General features: G+C 46.7%; 1 protein-coding gene across 6 annotated transcripts in view; it reads right to left on the bottom strand.

The window, feature by feature from the left end:
• ARHGEF11 (Rho guanine nucleotide exchange factor 11) overlaps positions 1-13,828 on the bottom strand; it is a 99,164-nt gene extending 85,336 nt beyond the window's left edge. For 4 of the 6 annotated variants that reach the window (XM_037016634.2, XM_037016636.2, XM_037016638.2 and 1 more), the window contains exon 1: positions 12,335-13,824. In XM_037016634.2, the coding sequence (XP_036872529.2) occupies positions 12,335-12,366 (32 nt within the window). In that variant the 5' untranslated portion in view covers positions 12,367-13,824. Of the gene's footprint in view, positions 1-12,334 lie in introns of all 6 variants that reach the window. The other 2 variants (XM_037016639.2, XM_037016637.2) reach the window with 2 other exon arrangements.
• Between the last annotated feature and the right edge of the window lie 1,628 nt (positions 13,829-15,456).

Genomic DNA, 15,456 nt, shown 5'->3' with positions numbered 1-15,456 from the left:
CATGGTTATAACATGGAGGAACCTTGAAAATATCATTCTAAGTGAATAAAGCCAGGCACAAAAGGCCTCATGCTGTATGATTCCATTTACAAGAAATGTCCAGAACAGGCAAATCCAGAGACAGAAAGCAGACTGATGGCTGCCTGGGCTGTGGGGAGGGGACAATGGGGAGTGACTGCTAAAGTGAAGGTTTCTTTTTGGGGTGATGCAAGTTTTTTGGAATTAGAGAGTGGGGACGGTTGCACAACTCTGTGAATGTACTAAAAATCACTGAATTGTACACTCTAAAGTGGTGAATTTTATGATATGTGAATTTTATCTCAATAAAGTTAATTTAAAAATTGTATTCATTCATTTTGTGAAACTTGTGCTGAGCACCCATCCACTATGGTCTCAGGCACCACAGAGCACACAAAGATAAAGCCTGAGTAGCTTAAAGGTGTCACACTGGGCAGTGGAAGAATGCTGAGTCACTTCTGAGGGCATTTTATTCTGCCGACCTCACCGAATTTACCTGGCCTCAGAGTGCCAATCTTTCCCCACAATTAACCAACCAGGAGACAAAAAGAGGGGAGTTGTCTTCTTGGACAGGACACACAAACCCCAGGTCCTAAGTGTTCTGTGGACAAGGAGATCTTAACGGGAAGAGATTTAAAGCTCGAGAGACTTGATTCCGATCTCTCCCTGGAGGCATCTTTCTTTTCTGTCAAGTAAACCTGATGTCTGGCTCTCCTGCAAGACTTGCACATTTCACAACTAAGCCTTGCCCGGGAAACAGGAAAATGGGAACAGTACTAGGCTAGGGCTCAATAGGCACACAAAATATATATTTTTAATCCCAACTCCATTACTTACTAGTTTACAGACCTCAGGTAGGTCACTAAAACTCCCTGAACTTGTTTCCCCATCTATAATATGGGAATGCAAACACCTGCCTGGACTACCTTGAGAGGATGGACAAAAAGCAGTTTACACACTGTACGTAACCTGTACTGCAGAAACAAAGCAGCGCCGTCACCATCACACTCTTACCTTGGTCCTAGAACTTCCATCCTTCTCTCCCCATCAACCATGTCCTACCCTATTTTAAAACCTTGACATCCCCTCATGACTCCAATCTTCCTTTTAATCCAGTCTTACCTCCCTTCCTGCCTTTCCTGTAGCAGTTATGAACCCAAGTTTTATTAAATTCATTTATGGTTTGGATCATTAGTAAGTTATATACTTATTTGTTGTCTGACTTCCTCCAACTCCAAAAGAATGTAAAATTCTAGTCTATCTCTAGTGCCTAACATTTAATGTGTACTTAACATAGGTATTGAATGAATAAAAAATTCCCATTTCCCAGACCAATGCACAGGAGCTGGATCTCCACAAGGAAGTGGCCTCTTGCCATCATGCCTTCCCAGGCCTTTCTCAGCTGTCAGGCCTCAAGTACAGAGTCAATGAAAGGTAAGAGCTAAAGCAGAAGTAGAGTTATTAGCCCTCGGCCAGGCCCAGCTAAGAACTAGGACTTCTTCTGGGTTTCTTCACTAAATGATCCTAAGGCCCGAAATGGGGTTTAGGAAACCCTCTCGCACAGGACTAGTAGTCCTGCACCTACCATCATCTACCTATACCTCAGGACCCACATCTATACTTCGGACTCCCAGGGCCACTGGTCTGGAGAACTTAGAGGGTGTTCTGGAAATTATAAGAGACAATCCACTGATTCAGAAAAAAGCAAAGCAAAGCAAGAGACAAGGAAGAGACTTTGAGTTTCAAAAAAGTGACAAGGGCCCTAGAAGAACACACCCAGAACAGCATGGGATCCCTATTCCTACCCCTTGAGCAGAGGCCACGGGTGGTGGTGCGGGCTGCTGCAGGGGTAGAACGCCCGCTCTAAGGAAGAACGTTCTACAGATGTAAGCTGAGTGCAGGAGCCCCGTTTTAAGAGCTCTACCAACATTCTAAGAGGAATCGATGACAAGCCAAAGATCCTTCCCACCAGAAAATTCAGAACCTGGGATCAGCAGGGGACCTATGTTAGGGAATTTATTCTCTCACTTAATCCAAAATTGAATTACTGAAATCATGTATATTTGTTTTGATGTTGACATTTATTATAGATTCAACATTTCTGTATGATTACTTTGTGATCTTTTTTTTGGCTTTAATTTACTTGAAATTACCAAAAAAATCCTACAAACCCACCATCTGGAAAGATCCTTAATATAAGAATTTATTTGCATCTCTGCTGGAGGTAGACAGAAAAGGGCTAAACAAGGTGTCACAGATGAGGAGCCCTGAAATTCTGCCTTCGTTAGCTTACCTGCTTCGATTCAATCATTAAGTCAGTATTTATGGAGTATCTATTGTGTGGCAGGCACTAGGTTAGGTGTCAAGGTTACAAAGTGACCAGCCCATGTCCCCAAGGTGTTTCTACCCTACTGAAGGCATTTTCCAGCAGAGAGAGGTGCTACAGAGGTGAAAGCTTTGAGACACACAGGTAACAAGAGTTCTGCTGTAAGAACAGGCATTGCTAATGAAGAGCACAGATGTCTTTAAGGCAGTGCCTCTCCAAGTATGGACTGACGGTGTCAGGATCACCTGGGAAGTTGCTAAAATTGCAAATTCTCAGACCACAATCCCAAACTAAATTTACTGAGTCAGAAAATCTGGGCTAAACTGAAAGCCCTATAGACAGGATGTTTTTTTTCTCTTCTTTTTGACCAAACTTCATTAAAAAATTGACTGGACTTTCTATCACCATTTCCTCATCTCTTCTCTCTTCAGCCCACCACAAACTGGCTCCTGCCCCCGACACCCCCAACTGCCCAGAGGCTAGACATTTTTCTGTCCCTTCATCATTCACCTCTTGGCATCATCTGACACGGCTGACCATCCCTCCTCCCTCCGTTTTTCTGTCCTTCCTACCAGTCTCTTCGTGGGATCCTCTTCCTTCGTCTCGCCTTTAAATGTAGCGTCCCTCAGGGTTGTGATAAGACCCTCTTTCCACTCAACACCCTGTCCCGGAACAGTCTCCTGCTTCTACCACTGTCCGTATGTTGGTGACCTGCAAATGGGAATCTCTATGCCAGAACAGCCTCCTGACCTCCAGACCTGCATTGGCAGTAGCCTGCTGCACATCTTCCCTTGGATTTCCCACAGGCCCATCAACATCAACAAGCCCAAGAGGGGTGCTGACCGAGCCGCTCCTTCCCGGCGTCATGCTCTGCTCCCGAGTTCCCGATTTCAGGGAGCAGCCCAAGCCAAGAACAAGGGTGTCACTCCTCCTTGCCCTCCCACTCCCACCAAATCCCTAATCCTTCATCTGCCTCCACCTCCAGTGCCACTCCCCTAGTGGAGGCTGCCCTCCCCTCCTGTCCGCATTCCCACAATGGTCTCCTGACTCGTCTTCCCCGTTTCCACTTCCGTTTTTTCAATCTCAATGTCCACCCCGTAGCCAGAGTGATCTTGTTTTCCTAAAAGCGTATCTCATCATGTCCTCCTTACTTCAATGCTTCAATGGTCCTCCATGGCCCTCAGGATAAAGTCCAAAACCCTTAAAACAAGGTCCCATGGTTCCCGGGCCCCGGCTCCTACCTGCTCTCCAGTTCCACCAGTTAATCGTTCTGTGGTCTCGCAATGCATCACACAGCTACTCTCAATTCCTACCACATGAAGCCTTTTTGCCTCCTGTCTTCTGCACGCGCTGATCCTTCTGGCTGGACCTTCCCTCTCTCAAGTCTGGCTCTCAATTTTAGGCCTCCATTTAAAGGTCTCCTCCTCCAGGAAACCGTCTTTAATGCCCCTCGCATGTGCTTCAGCAGACACCACAGAGGAGAGTTTGGGGTGGCATCATGTGTATGCCTGCCCTGTCCCCTCCTTCAGGGCACAGTATGCCACTTAGGCTGCATCCCAAGTGCCCTGAGGGACACGGCACCAGCCAGGTTTGTTACACAGCCCAACCTTCTTATTCAAGGGATAGTATGAATACTCCTCAACCCCAGACCCTGTTACTGTGAAGACACTGATACCCTAGCGATGTTTTGCCCCCATCCCTAGAGCTCTGGGGAGAAAACAGTCTGGGTTCTAGCCTCAGACAAGGTCCCATTCACAAAGCTATTTACTACACTCTCTCCAACCAACCCCTCCCCCGAGAACAACAGTGGCCTTTCTCCACAGCAGCAGTCTCTCGGAGGGAAGCTTCTGAGGGCTGTGCTCTGGGAGATGAATGGGCCAGGCTGCGCGGCAGGACAATAGCAGGGTGGGCCCTGCGCCTGGCAGACCCCTTCGGGGAGGGCAGCCGGAAACCACGCCGCCCCGGGGAAAACCCCCCAGTGAAGGAGCAAAAGCAAGCACCCCAACAAGGCTGCTCTGTCCCTCAAAGAAATACCAAGGGCCCAGGATCCAGCACCCAATTAAGAACCAGAGGAATTCTTGATCTCAGTTCCTGGCAGCAATGTTTAGAGATGCTTTCTTGAAATCCCTTGGCTAGGCTTTGGGGGGGATGTCAAGAGCAATCTATAGCTCAAGTCAGGAAACAGCAGGTAGGAGTGTGGAGACAACTAAACGGGGCACTGGGAGACAATCCGGAAAGTGAAGAGACATCGCTTCTGGCCCCAGGTACCAGGCGAAGGCACAGTAACCAACGCGCAACACGCCGAGCACGGGAGAGCACCAACCCCAGTTCACGGCAGTCCACCACGGGCGAAGCGCTCTGCGAGAACTTTTTCATGCAGTATTTTACACAAACACAAGCTAATAGAGTCCAATTGCTATATGCAGGCGCAAAAGGAATGTTGAATAACCGAACTGCTTAGAGTTTGGTGGTGTTACCCAGAAAAGGTCTCCAGAGCTGCAGGGAGAAGGGCGACACTCTTACGAAGGTGTGGGAAGAGTGTGGTGCGGGCCAAGGAAGCAGCCCCACCCAGCTGCAGCAAGGTGGCGGTTGACAGCAGTAAGACCTGCATGGTGAGATGCGGGCTTCGGTGACGGAAGAGATTCCCAGCCCTAGACCAGGAGTTTGGGCTGGGAAGGGAAGATACTGTGGGTTCCTAGCAAAGAAGGATTGCTTCAGGACGAGATCTCAGGCCGTGTGTGTTCAGTACGTTCCCTGAGCCATGCCTGTCAGCCCGGGTAAGGAGAGTTCAGGCCCATCTGGGTCCTTGCCAAACAAAACGCCGTAACAACACTCACCGTATGTTGGACTATAGACTTCACAAACTGTGTTCACACAGACGGGCCTGATCACACAGCTAGTCGGTGGCTGAGCTGGGGCTCACACAGAGATCCCTCACCCCAAGTCCTATACTCTCTGTGATTACGATACCAGGAAGGCTTCTGAAGAGCTCTCCCTCTTGCTCTGGAGTCTGGCCTTCTATGTGGGGTGTGGTATGATTTAATTAATCAGGATCCCCATCAAATATATGCTAATCTCCTCCAATCATGACTCAGTTTCCTAAGGAATCTCTCTGCGCTAACTCTCTTTAAAAGGCTGCACTAAAGAACTAAAACTATTTGGTAGAAATTGCCCAATGTAAGGGTCTTAGCATCATAAATATCATTCCATGAGCTGTATGCAGTGATTTGCTGGGTACCAATGGGAGACAAGACACCTTTTAATGATGGTCCTATTCTCTCTAGAAATAGCACTACCCATCTCCTAGTCAACCAGTCCCAAAAATGTGGGAAACAAATTTGATTCAGCCATAACATACTTTGCTAATATTCTTCCAAAATGTCTTTCAAATCCTGCCCCTCCCCCTTGTCCCCACATTATCTTTTGCCAAGATTGCAGCAAAAACCCCTTGCTGGCCCTCCTGGCCCCAAGCTCTTTCCCATCTACATATTAGTGTCAGAACTCTATTTTTTTTTTTTGGTATTATTAATGCACAATTATATGAGCAACATGGTTACTAGCCTCCCCCTATTATCAAGTCCCCACTACATACCCCATTGCAGTCACTGTCTATCAGTGTAGTAAGATGCTACATAATCATTACTTGTCTTCTCTGTTATACTGCCTTCCCCGTGTCCCGCCCCACCCCCCCTACATTATGTGTGCTAACCGTAATGCCCCTTTTTCCCCCTTATCCCTCCCTTCCCACCCATCTTCCCCAGTCCTCTTCCCTTTGGTAACTGTTAGTCCATTCTTGGGTTCTGTGAGTCTGCTGCTGTTTTGTTCCTTCAGTTTTTTCTTTGTTCTTATACTCCACAGATGAATGAAACCATTTGATACTGGTCTTTCTCCACCTGGCTTATTTCACTCAGAACTCTAAATACTATTTTTATCACCATATAACACATAAACCTCACTGGTTCCCTTTTCCCTACCACATCAAACACAGGTGGGGAAACCACCTGTATCTCCCCAACCCTATGCACCTGGACAACCTAATTTCTTTTTGCTCTACAAAGACCAACACTATCACCATGCCAAGACCCCCAGACGTGGTTCTACCCTAGAACCTTTGTTTATACTGTTCCTCTCGTCTCAGCCTCCTCTCTTTCTTACAACTAAAACTTTCTAACTACCCCTGCCCTGGCTATTCTCATTAGCACTAACATTCTACTCTTCTCTAAATGTACCTTTATGGTATACATCAAGATTCAGCAATTATGTACTTTTTATTATTTTGTGTTGTTTTATGAATAACATTTCCTGATAAGAAAGTAAGCTTTACATTCTCACATATTATCTACCAGAACACCAAGAACTGAGCTGAGCATGGAGCTATTTGATAAATATTTGCTGCCCAACCGATTGCAAGTGCCACAGATCATAGGTCATCACTTGGCAAGTTGCTAAACTGGTTGGGTTCCCTCTGATTTGAGGCTAGGTCGTGAATATATATCCCTTCATCCGTTTTACAGTAGCTTCAAATACTGAAGGAGAAAGTGCTAGAAATCAAGACCCTGAAATCACTTCACTTTAACTTTTCAAAGCCCCTTTCTCATACATTCATGTCTTGGTTTGGTATTCTTCAGAATGAAGAGGAAAATCTTGAATCAAGTCAATACAGATGGAGGATACTAGTAAGTTCAGGGGCCATACCAAAATCAGAATTAAAAGACAGTAAAATGGACTCAAATTGTACCAAAGCCAAGTTTAGGATCCAAAAGAATTTCCAACTAGTGAACTCAGGGAACCACCCTCCACAAGAGACCACTCACAATGGGAGAGACCCTTAACCTGTCTTTACTAGCTCAAGAGACACCCTACTTGCAGTCAAGAGGAATGGGCAAGGTGGTCCCTTAAGACTAAAGACTTCTGTGATTTTTCCCTCAAGTCCACCCAGTTGTTTTAGTACCACAAATCTGCTGTTCTTCCAAACCTTGAGAACACCTTCCCAATCCTGCTACAGTTCTATTAGGGGCCACGGATTTCCCAGGCCCTCCCCAAGTACACATCACTGTACTTCCACTTTCCTCTCTGTTTCAGCAGACAGCTCTGTTCCCTGGTCTTTTCAAACTTTGATTTGCACTGGTTTTCAGGAAGGCCAGGTATAGACTCCTGAATAAAAGCCCTGGCTCCCTGAAAGACAGGACACAAGGCATCATGCTCTCCAAGAACACAGAAGCTAGAAGGAATCAAATCTTAGAGACTGGCTTGCCTGATTCACTCACTTATTAACCCCGCCCGCATCCGGGATCCCCACTTACAACTCCCCCTCCTTTCACAGGAGGACTAACATGACTCTTAACACAAATCAGTGGTTACATTTTCTTTGGAGACCAGAATCTTTAAAGTCAATATAGATTAAAATAATTCCTCTTATGATTTACAGAACCTCACAGTTAACAAAGCCCTTTTAGAATCTCAGACCTTTAAAGCAATAAGGACACTATCCAAAAGTTTCCAAACTCTATTCCATAGGTTTTGAGCTTCCAGAACTCCTTTGTCTTTATACTAATCTGGGGATTAGCTACGTGCCTTTACAGTCTTTTTTATTTTTGATGAACTCACATTGCCATTTAGCTTTTCGTATTTTTGTCCTAATGGGACAAACTCCTAAATGGGACGACTGGGACTGACAGTGCTGTGACTATTAAAAAAAAAAAACTAAATAAATGTATTAATTAAAGGGTGCTCTTTCAGAAATGTTTTTGAGGTCAGGTTAAGCTTAGCTTTCTGCTGCTCATTGTGGTGATTAGTCGCCAATGTTTCACTGGCAAATCCACTGCCATCTCTCATCTCACCCCAGGTAGGGTAAGGGTATGTTACGTAGAAGTCCCAGCATTTTAGGGGACTTCTATTTGTAGCTCTGTATCCTTGTTACTGTTATGGGAGGTCAACCTTCTAAACTCAGCTCAATGACTGGTGATTCCTTGGTCCCAGGGCTTAATAAGAACCTGAAGCCAAGGTGGGAAAAGTTCCAGGAATCGCCCCTGTTCTCTTCTCAGATGAGCCCAATCTCCTCGGCCTGGGCTACCAACCTCTCTTCCCTACAAACATTCTCTGCAGCTCGAAGGGTCTTTCCTAGAACAGGCCTACCTACCACACCACTGCCTCCTCTCCCCGCCGCACACCTCATGGGAGATTTTGCCTCTTCCGGAAAAAAAAGACTACAGACTGGGGCAAGGTTACAGTCAATCTCAGGTCCCTGATAAGGAACAGTTGCAGGGTCTGGATTTACTTTGAATTAGTAAAGTTACAGGCTTCTACAACAAGGAATGGCCAGAGATCATAAAACTAATCCTTTATCCCCATCTAAGGGAGCCATGGTAGTGGGAGCCTTCTCCATTCATCAAAATTCCAGGGAAGGAGACTCAATGACCTTCCTCTTCTCATATTCTTCTAGTATCATCACCCAACCCTGACCACAGGAAAGGTATCCCTTCCTTCTAACCGCATGCACTTCTGCAACAAAACAGCCTGTTCACTGTGGTTAAATCCTTCAAAACAACTGAAAGATCTTTCAATCACTCTGAATTTATTTTGGGCTAGTTCAGAAAGTAGTGCATGAAGCTAAATCAAATCCATGACTGAACTACCTAAATTTATATAGTTTTACAGTTTAGAAAGCAATTTGAAATATATTATCCTATTTGATTTGCTTCTTTCAACAGCCCTGTGAAAGAGATGGAATAAATGACACAATCCCCAAATGACATGCTATATGAAAATGCCTGTGCACTGGAAAGCATTTCATATAAATGAATTATTGCTTTACATATGAGGAAACCAGAGGAGGCATGTGACTTGCCCAAGGTCACATAGTTAAGGGGAATGCCAGGGTTCAAACCAAGAACTCTCAGTTTAAATCCAGTACTTCTGTTTCAGTCCTCACAGAGCTAACTAACTCTGTACAGAGAAAAGCCATTTTATGGATGCAAAGTCCTAACGTGTTTGGCCGTCTCAAAAACATGTGCCATGGAGAACTGAGCAAATGGATATAGACGGCTTAGCAAAACTCATTACCATTCCTGCAAAAATAATTCACTATTATTATCTCTGCTTGCAATATCAAACACATTTTCAGAAACTCTTGAGAAGAATATATATTAATGGGAAATAAATTGTCCATGGACAAACCTGACAGGGACCTCAACTGCTACACTTAAGCCCATCTTTCAGTAACAAATGGTTAACATTAAAGGTTAAAGATGTTGCAAATACTTCATGTTTCTATGGACCCAGGAGTCACTGTCCAAGAGGGGGTTAAAGACACTGATGAATAAATATTCCAAAGCCCTCCTTACTTTGAGCCACAATCTTTCTCCATATACATGGCCCTCTGTCATGTTGTTTATCTCCTAGGAAATATACTCCACTACAGAAACCTCCTCTAATTGACTTTACTTAGAATGCAGCTGAAATTAACACATGACTGTTGAAACAATTTGAAATGGAAAAATTTATACTTGCAGACATGTTCATTCATTTGCCTAATATTTACTGAGCACTTTACCCCATGCAAGGCACTGAGCTAGGCACACAGGATAGGACGTGAGCAAACCAAAAAGCCTTTTGGAGCTTACAGTCTGGTGTCGCTTTGTGCGGTCTTCAGGAATCTTACACCTTTCCTGATTCCCCAGTTAGACTGCATGCTCTTTGTGAGAAAAAACTGCATACTTTAACTTCCTAAAACACTCTTATAGCCCCTTACACCAGCCTGTCTACACAGCAAATTGATGAGCTAATAGCAAATTTTTGACTCCGCAAAGTTGGAGTGTTTCATTCCACTCACTCCTTCCAGTAATGGTGTAAAATTGTGAATTAACTAAAATCCATAGGTTCTTGAACCTGCAATGTCAAAAGGTCTGACAGAATAAGCCTACAGCTAAAGGGTAAGTTCCAGTACAACTGGAGATATCTAGCAGGGCAAGCTCCAGAAGTGACCCTCTAATGGGGAAGAGAAAGGGGGAAGGGGTAGAGGTGAGGAGTGCTCTCACCCTACAAAGCTGCATTATCCCACAGGAGAAAAAGGTGCTTTAACTATAGAAATTATAAGCATGATTCCTAAGATGTTAATAAAATGTGCAGGGGAATGCCAAAAAGCATTTATTCTACTGCTAAAGACAATAAAACAGTGCCCCCCACATTCCACAGACCCAGTACACAAACCTAGTTCGAGAGGGTGGGGCAATGAAATGAGAAACAGGACCTCCATTTCGTCCAGATTCTGCCACTAGTAATGCAAGATGGCACTGCTCAAGCCATGCATCCTCTCTGAGGCTCAAAATACCCCTTCTACAAAATGGGAATAACAAATACCGTGAGGCTCCAATGAGATCTCTCCCTAAGCAAGCACTTAGGAGAATGTACTGTGCTGTACAAATCCTGAGAAGACCGAGGACATGCAAACTTGGCGGAGGAGCATCTCACATCGGCCCAGAAACCCTCACTGCCTTCCTGCTTGCACCCCCCAAGACCTAGGTGTTCATCTTCTCACTCCTTGAAGAGTTTGCCATCCAAATCTCAAAACAGCAAGTGCACTGATACCCAAACTCCAAGAGGATGAAAAGAGAAGGGCGGCCATGTAACCATTTCAACTCCTTGCCTTGACAGGCCTCAGTTCTCCCTTTATAAGAGTCAAGTGACACACAAGCCAACAAAAAGGGGAAGGGATGGAGGTCTGAACCAGCCTTTATGCCCTTTGTGGCTGTCCGCCTTATCCTCTCTGATGCCGAATCTAAACAGGACTGAGGCAAGACAGAGATTAGTGCTGGGGAGAGAGAGATTATATGCATTTTAGATCACATTCCACAGCCAAAGAAAAATTATTATTAGCATGGCTAATCAGAGGTTAACTGGACAGGGAGAAGGCAAGTCCTCCCTTGCAAATATTCTTCCCTATCTCTCCAGTAACATTTTTTCCAGACTCGGCCTTTCATTTGTGTGTTCAGTCCTCCCACCACCCATCCATCCAGTTAGGATGTGTGCAGCACCACAAAACAACCCTCCCTCAAGATTCTCAAGGAGAAAGGCTGGGAAGGGGGAGGGGAGAGAGGGAAAAGGCAGACACCTTACAAAGTTGTAAACTGCAGTGCTACCCGTAGTGGGGAGGCTGGGCAGACTCTGGGGGGAGGGGCATCCATGCTATGACTCTAAGGGCCAGTCAGTGCCTCTGCTCTGCAGGCCTAAGAGCCCAAAACAGCTCCTTCCGGCTCTGGGCAGAGGGAAGGCCCATTTTTGCGGCGTCAAGCTTATTAGAAACGGCTTGGAAGATTAAACTTGGAGCATCACACGGTTGGCAGATCTCAAGATAAACCCTAAACTTGCAGAAGAAATTCTAATGTGACTTAGGCATCTGGGGGCCATTATCAACCACTGGCGAAAGTCTAGACCTGAACGAGTGCAAAGGGTGTTTCTGTCTCATCATTCAGGCCAAGAATATCCTCCTCATTCAAGAAATGGGATCCATCCCATCACCAAGCCGCGCCATTCCATAACCAGCCCCGTGGGGGCCCAATCCCCGGCCCAGGCCCTTCCCCCAGCAGCTCCTACACCTAAAGCCAGTCTCAATCCACCCTTGGGGATTCACATGACCAGACTCGTGCCCGCCTTCCATCCCCTACACTGGCAAGTTGGGGACTCAAATTCGGCCTCCAGCTGGGCAAAAGTCTAAGGCGGCTGGAAGCATTTTCCCCTTTCCCCACTCCAGGCTTCACTGTCTACTGCTCATATTAAAAAAAAACACTGAATCAGGAGGTAATGTTTTTAACATGGACACACACAGAGGGAACATAAACACAGATGCCCAGTCCCCAGAGACCAATGCTCCTGCCCCATCAGTGTCCACAGCCCACCAAGATCCTTTTGCAACCTTTCCTCAAAATGCAACCCCCCACCCCCGCAACCAAGTCTTTCCTTAAGTATTGAAAACGACATTATTAGCAAACCTACCTGTCTATACTCTGGGGTAACCTTACATTCATGGTTTCTCAGTGTCTCCGAGGTTCCAGAATCCTGTAGTTTTGATGTCTTGATCAGAACTGAATTGTTTGCAATTTTTAAGAAACGTGAGAGGGTCTCCCAATTTGAAGAGTGAACCCGTTTTCCTCCAGCTCTCAGGATCCTGGTAACTGAAGCTCCATTCTACTTCTACCAGTTAACATGGTCTCTTTTCTTAGCCCCCTTTTCCTTCCCTCCTCTTAGAAAAAAAAAAAGAAAAAGAGGAAAAACCACGACCTTCTTAGAAACCAAAAACCCAACCACAAATCACTTCAAGGTTAGCGCTATGGGCTAAAAAAAATGAATCACAGAAAGAATGTGCCTTCAAAATATCAGTCTTCACTGCAAAATACAGATAAAACCCATCCTTTTAATCCAGTTTTCCCAGCTGTCCTTGTTTGGCAAGAGAGCCTCAAGCTCCAAAGGAGGGGGGGGTAATTCTATGGTTTCCAATGCTTAAGAGGACAACAGATATATTTGAGGAAAGAAAGAATGAAAAAAAAAAAAGAATAAATCCGAGTTGGCACTTGGAAAAAAAAAAAATCTTCCAGCTGATCTGCACAGTAAAAAAATAAATAAATAAAACCATACAATAATAGTATGTACACAACAGCACTCCTTCCAAGTCCACTGCAACCCTGGGAACCAAAATTATGAATTTCCTTTAAAAAAAAAAAAGCTTTTACATGAAAGGTTTTGAAATTCTTAAATGAGCCAAACGCACCCTCCAAAAAAAAATCACCTGAAATGCAATGCTTTTTACCTTTAAAATGGTAGCAATAAGCACAAACCAGAGAAAAACCTCTGAAAATATTTTCTCCTTTCCTTTTTCCTCTAAACTTGCAGGTTTCTCCACCTACCCCAGCCCGATTCTCAGACCCAGCCAAGCTTCGGCCTTTTTCTGAAAGACAATTTCCTGAGTGAGTTCTGCTGTTTTGCTCCTTCACATCCAGGCTCCGAAAATTTCTCTTGCTTCAGCCTCCATGAAAAGGAGATATCGCTTCCTCGCCTTCCCCCTCGCCTCCCTCTCGCCCGGCCAGAAAAACGGCTCCCTTATTAATAGTTTGGGTTGTTATTGCGGATCGGAGTCCGGGGCGGGATTGTCCTCCACACCAGAAAATCCGCTCGCTGGCTTCTCCCGGCCTCTCCTCCGCCCTCTCCGCGCCTTGCCCGACCTCGCAGGCAGGAGCCCACCGCGCCCCGCGCAGGACCGCCGGCGGCCTCCGGCTCCCGGCCCCGCTCGCCCCACGCCCGGCCGCCGGGCTCGGCCTCCGCGGCCGCGGGACTCCGGGCTCGGGGCTGGCAGGGAAGGCGGCGGCGGCGCGCCGGCACGGGCGGGCGTCCGGCTCCCGGCGTCGCGGCCGCGCTCGCCTCCTTCCGGGCCCCTTCCCCCCCGGCTCGCCGCTCGCTCGGGCGCAGGCCCGGCCGGCCGCCCCCTCCCCGCGCCGCCCGCGCTCCTCCTTCCCTGCGAGCCTTTCTCCTTCCCTCGCTCCGGCGGGGGGCGGGGCCGCAGGCTCCTCCTCCTCCGCGCGGCGCGGCCCGCCGGCCCTTCCCTCGCGCCGCCGCCGGCCGGGGGCGCCGGGGGCCGGCCAGCCGCCCTTCCCTCCCTCGGGTCCCGGGGCCACGGCCCCTCCCCGAGCCCCGCCGCGACCCCGCGCCGCCGCCCCTCGGCCCCGCTCCCGCCGGGCCTGCCCGTCGGCGCGGCCTAGCTGCTCCCGGGCTTGGCGGGATCCCCGGCTTTTCCCGGCCCTGCCCGCCGGCGACCCCTCGGCTGCGAAAGCCCGTTACCGCCCTGCGCCTGCGACCCGACCGTTGTGCCTCCCCCGACCCCTCCCCACCGGCGCGGGTCTTCCGTCTTGGCGTCCCCCAGCATCACCCCTGCGCTCCCACCGCCGCTGCTCACCCACTTTCCACCTCTTCTCATCTTTTTCAAAAATTTGTCGCGGCCTCCTTGCTGGGCATCAGGAGCTCTTTTTAACTCTTTCCTCCCTTTTCTGCGATGCTCCCAATTCTAACACCCACCGACACTGGGGGAAGAGACCCTTCGCTCTAACCCCTTCGGTTGGTTTGGGCATCTTAATACCAGGCCATGTAAAGTGTTTTTGAATTCGATGGAAAAGCCTTTCAAGGACAATTGTATTTTCATAACCCCCTCTTGTAAAATCACAAGTTTCTAAATCTTTCCAAGTAACATGACATGAGTCAGAAGATCCCAAAGCGGTATGGGTAAGAATAATTAAGATAAAAAGGAAACTTGCTCATTAGGACTGGGGAGTGAACTTAGTTCTCTTGCCTAGGTAAATAGTGCTGTAAAATACCGTGCAGACTGTCGTGTGCATATGGTTCCCCTCGACGCCACATTGATTGTTCTTGGGGGAAATACATGTATAGATATTTACCCACAAACATCCATGGCAGTATAGAAGCGCTGAGTGACCCCAACGATATTAGAAGTGGCAGGTTTGCAAATACCAAGAGGAAAAAAACTATTAAGCATGAGTTGAGGACTTTAAATGCATGGATCCAGGAGCGTCCCCTAAGCTACACCAGGTATAAATTGGCAAAGACCCACTACCTTCACCCCATCCCCACCAACCCCGAGGCCAGAACTCCCAAAGACAGGTGTGCCCTGCTTGGAAATCTCGCGGCCCAAATTGCTACTGACCTTACTGTTTATTCCCTTCCCATACTATATGCAACTGTGATGTTCCCAAAGGAGGACAATTCCTCTATGGTAATAGACCAACCAGGGGGCCAAATATTTTTCTTAGACTTTCTTAATATATATAATATTTTTAAAACAATGATTTGCATGTACCTTATTACTTCCTTTATAAAACATGCCCTAGAATAGAAATACTGAAAGATTGAAATGAAAATGAAGTATATTTAAAAAATCATACTTCTTAGTAAAAGTGATTGGCTTTCATAACTGGAAAAGATACTTGTCAGGAAAAGTAGATTCAAGCAAGGAAATGCATCCTTGATTGCATTTTTAAAATTATGACACTTCTAATCCCATTCACCAGGAAGCAAAGGCTTTTTAAGGAAGTTCAACTAGCGAATTTACACTT

Source organism: Manis javanica, chromosome 14 (assembly GCF_040802235.1).
Source record: "Manis javanica isolate MJ-LG chromosome 14, MJ_LKY, whole genome shotgun sequence".
NCBI classification, from domain to species: domain Eukaryota; kingdom Metazoa; phylum Chordata; class Mammalia; order Pholidota; family Manidae; genus Manis; species Manis javanica.
The sequence above is the reverse complement of the archived record's forward strand: the minus strand, read 5'-3'. Positions and strand labels throughout refer to the sequence as shown.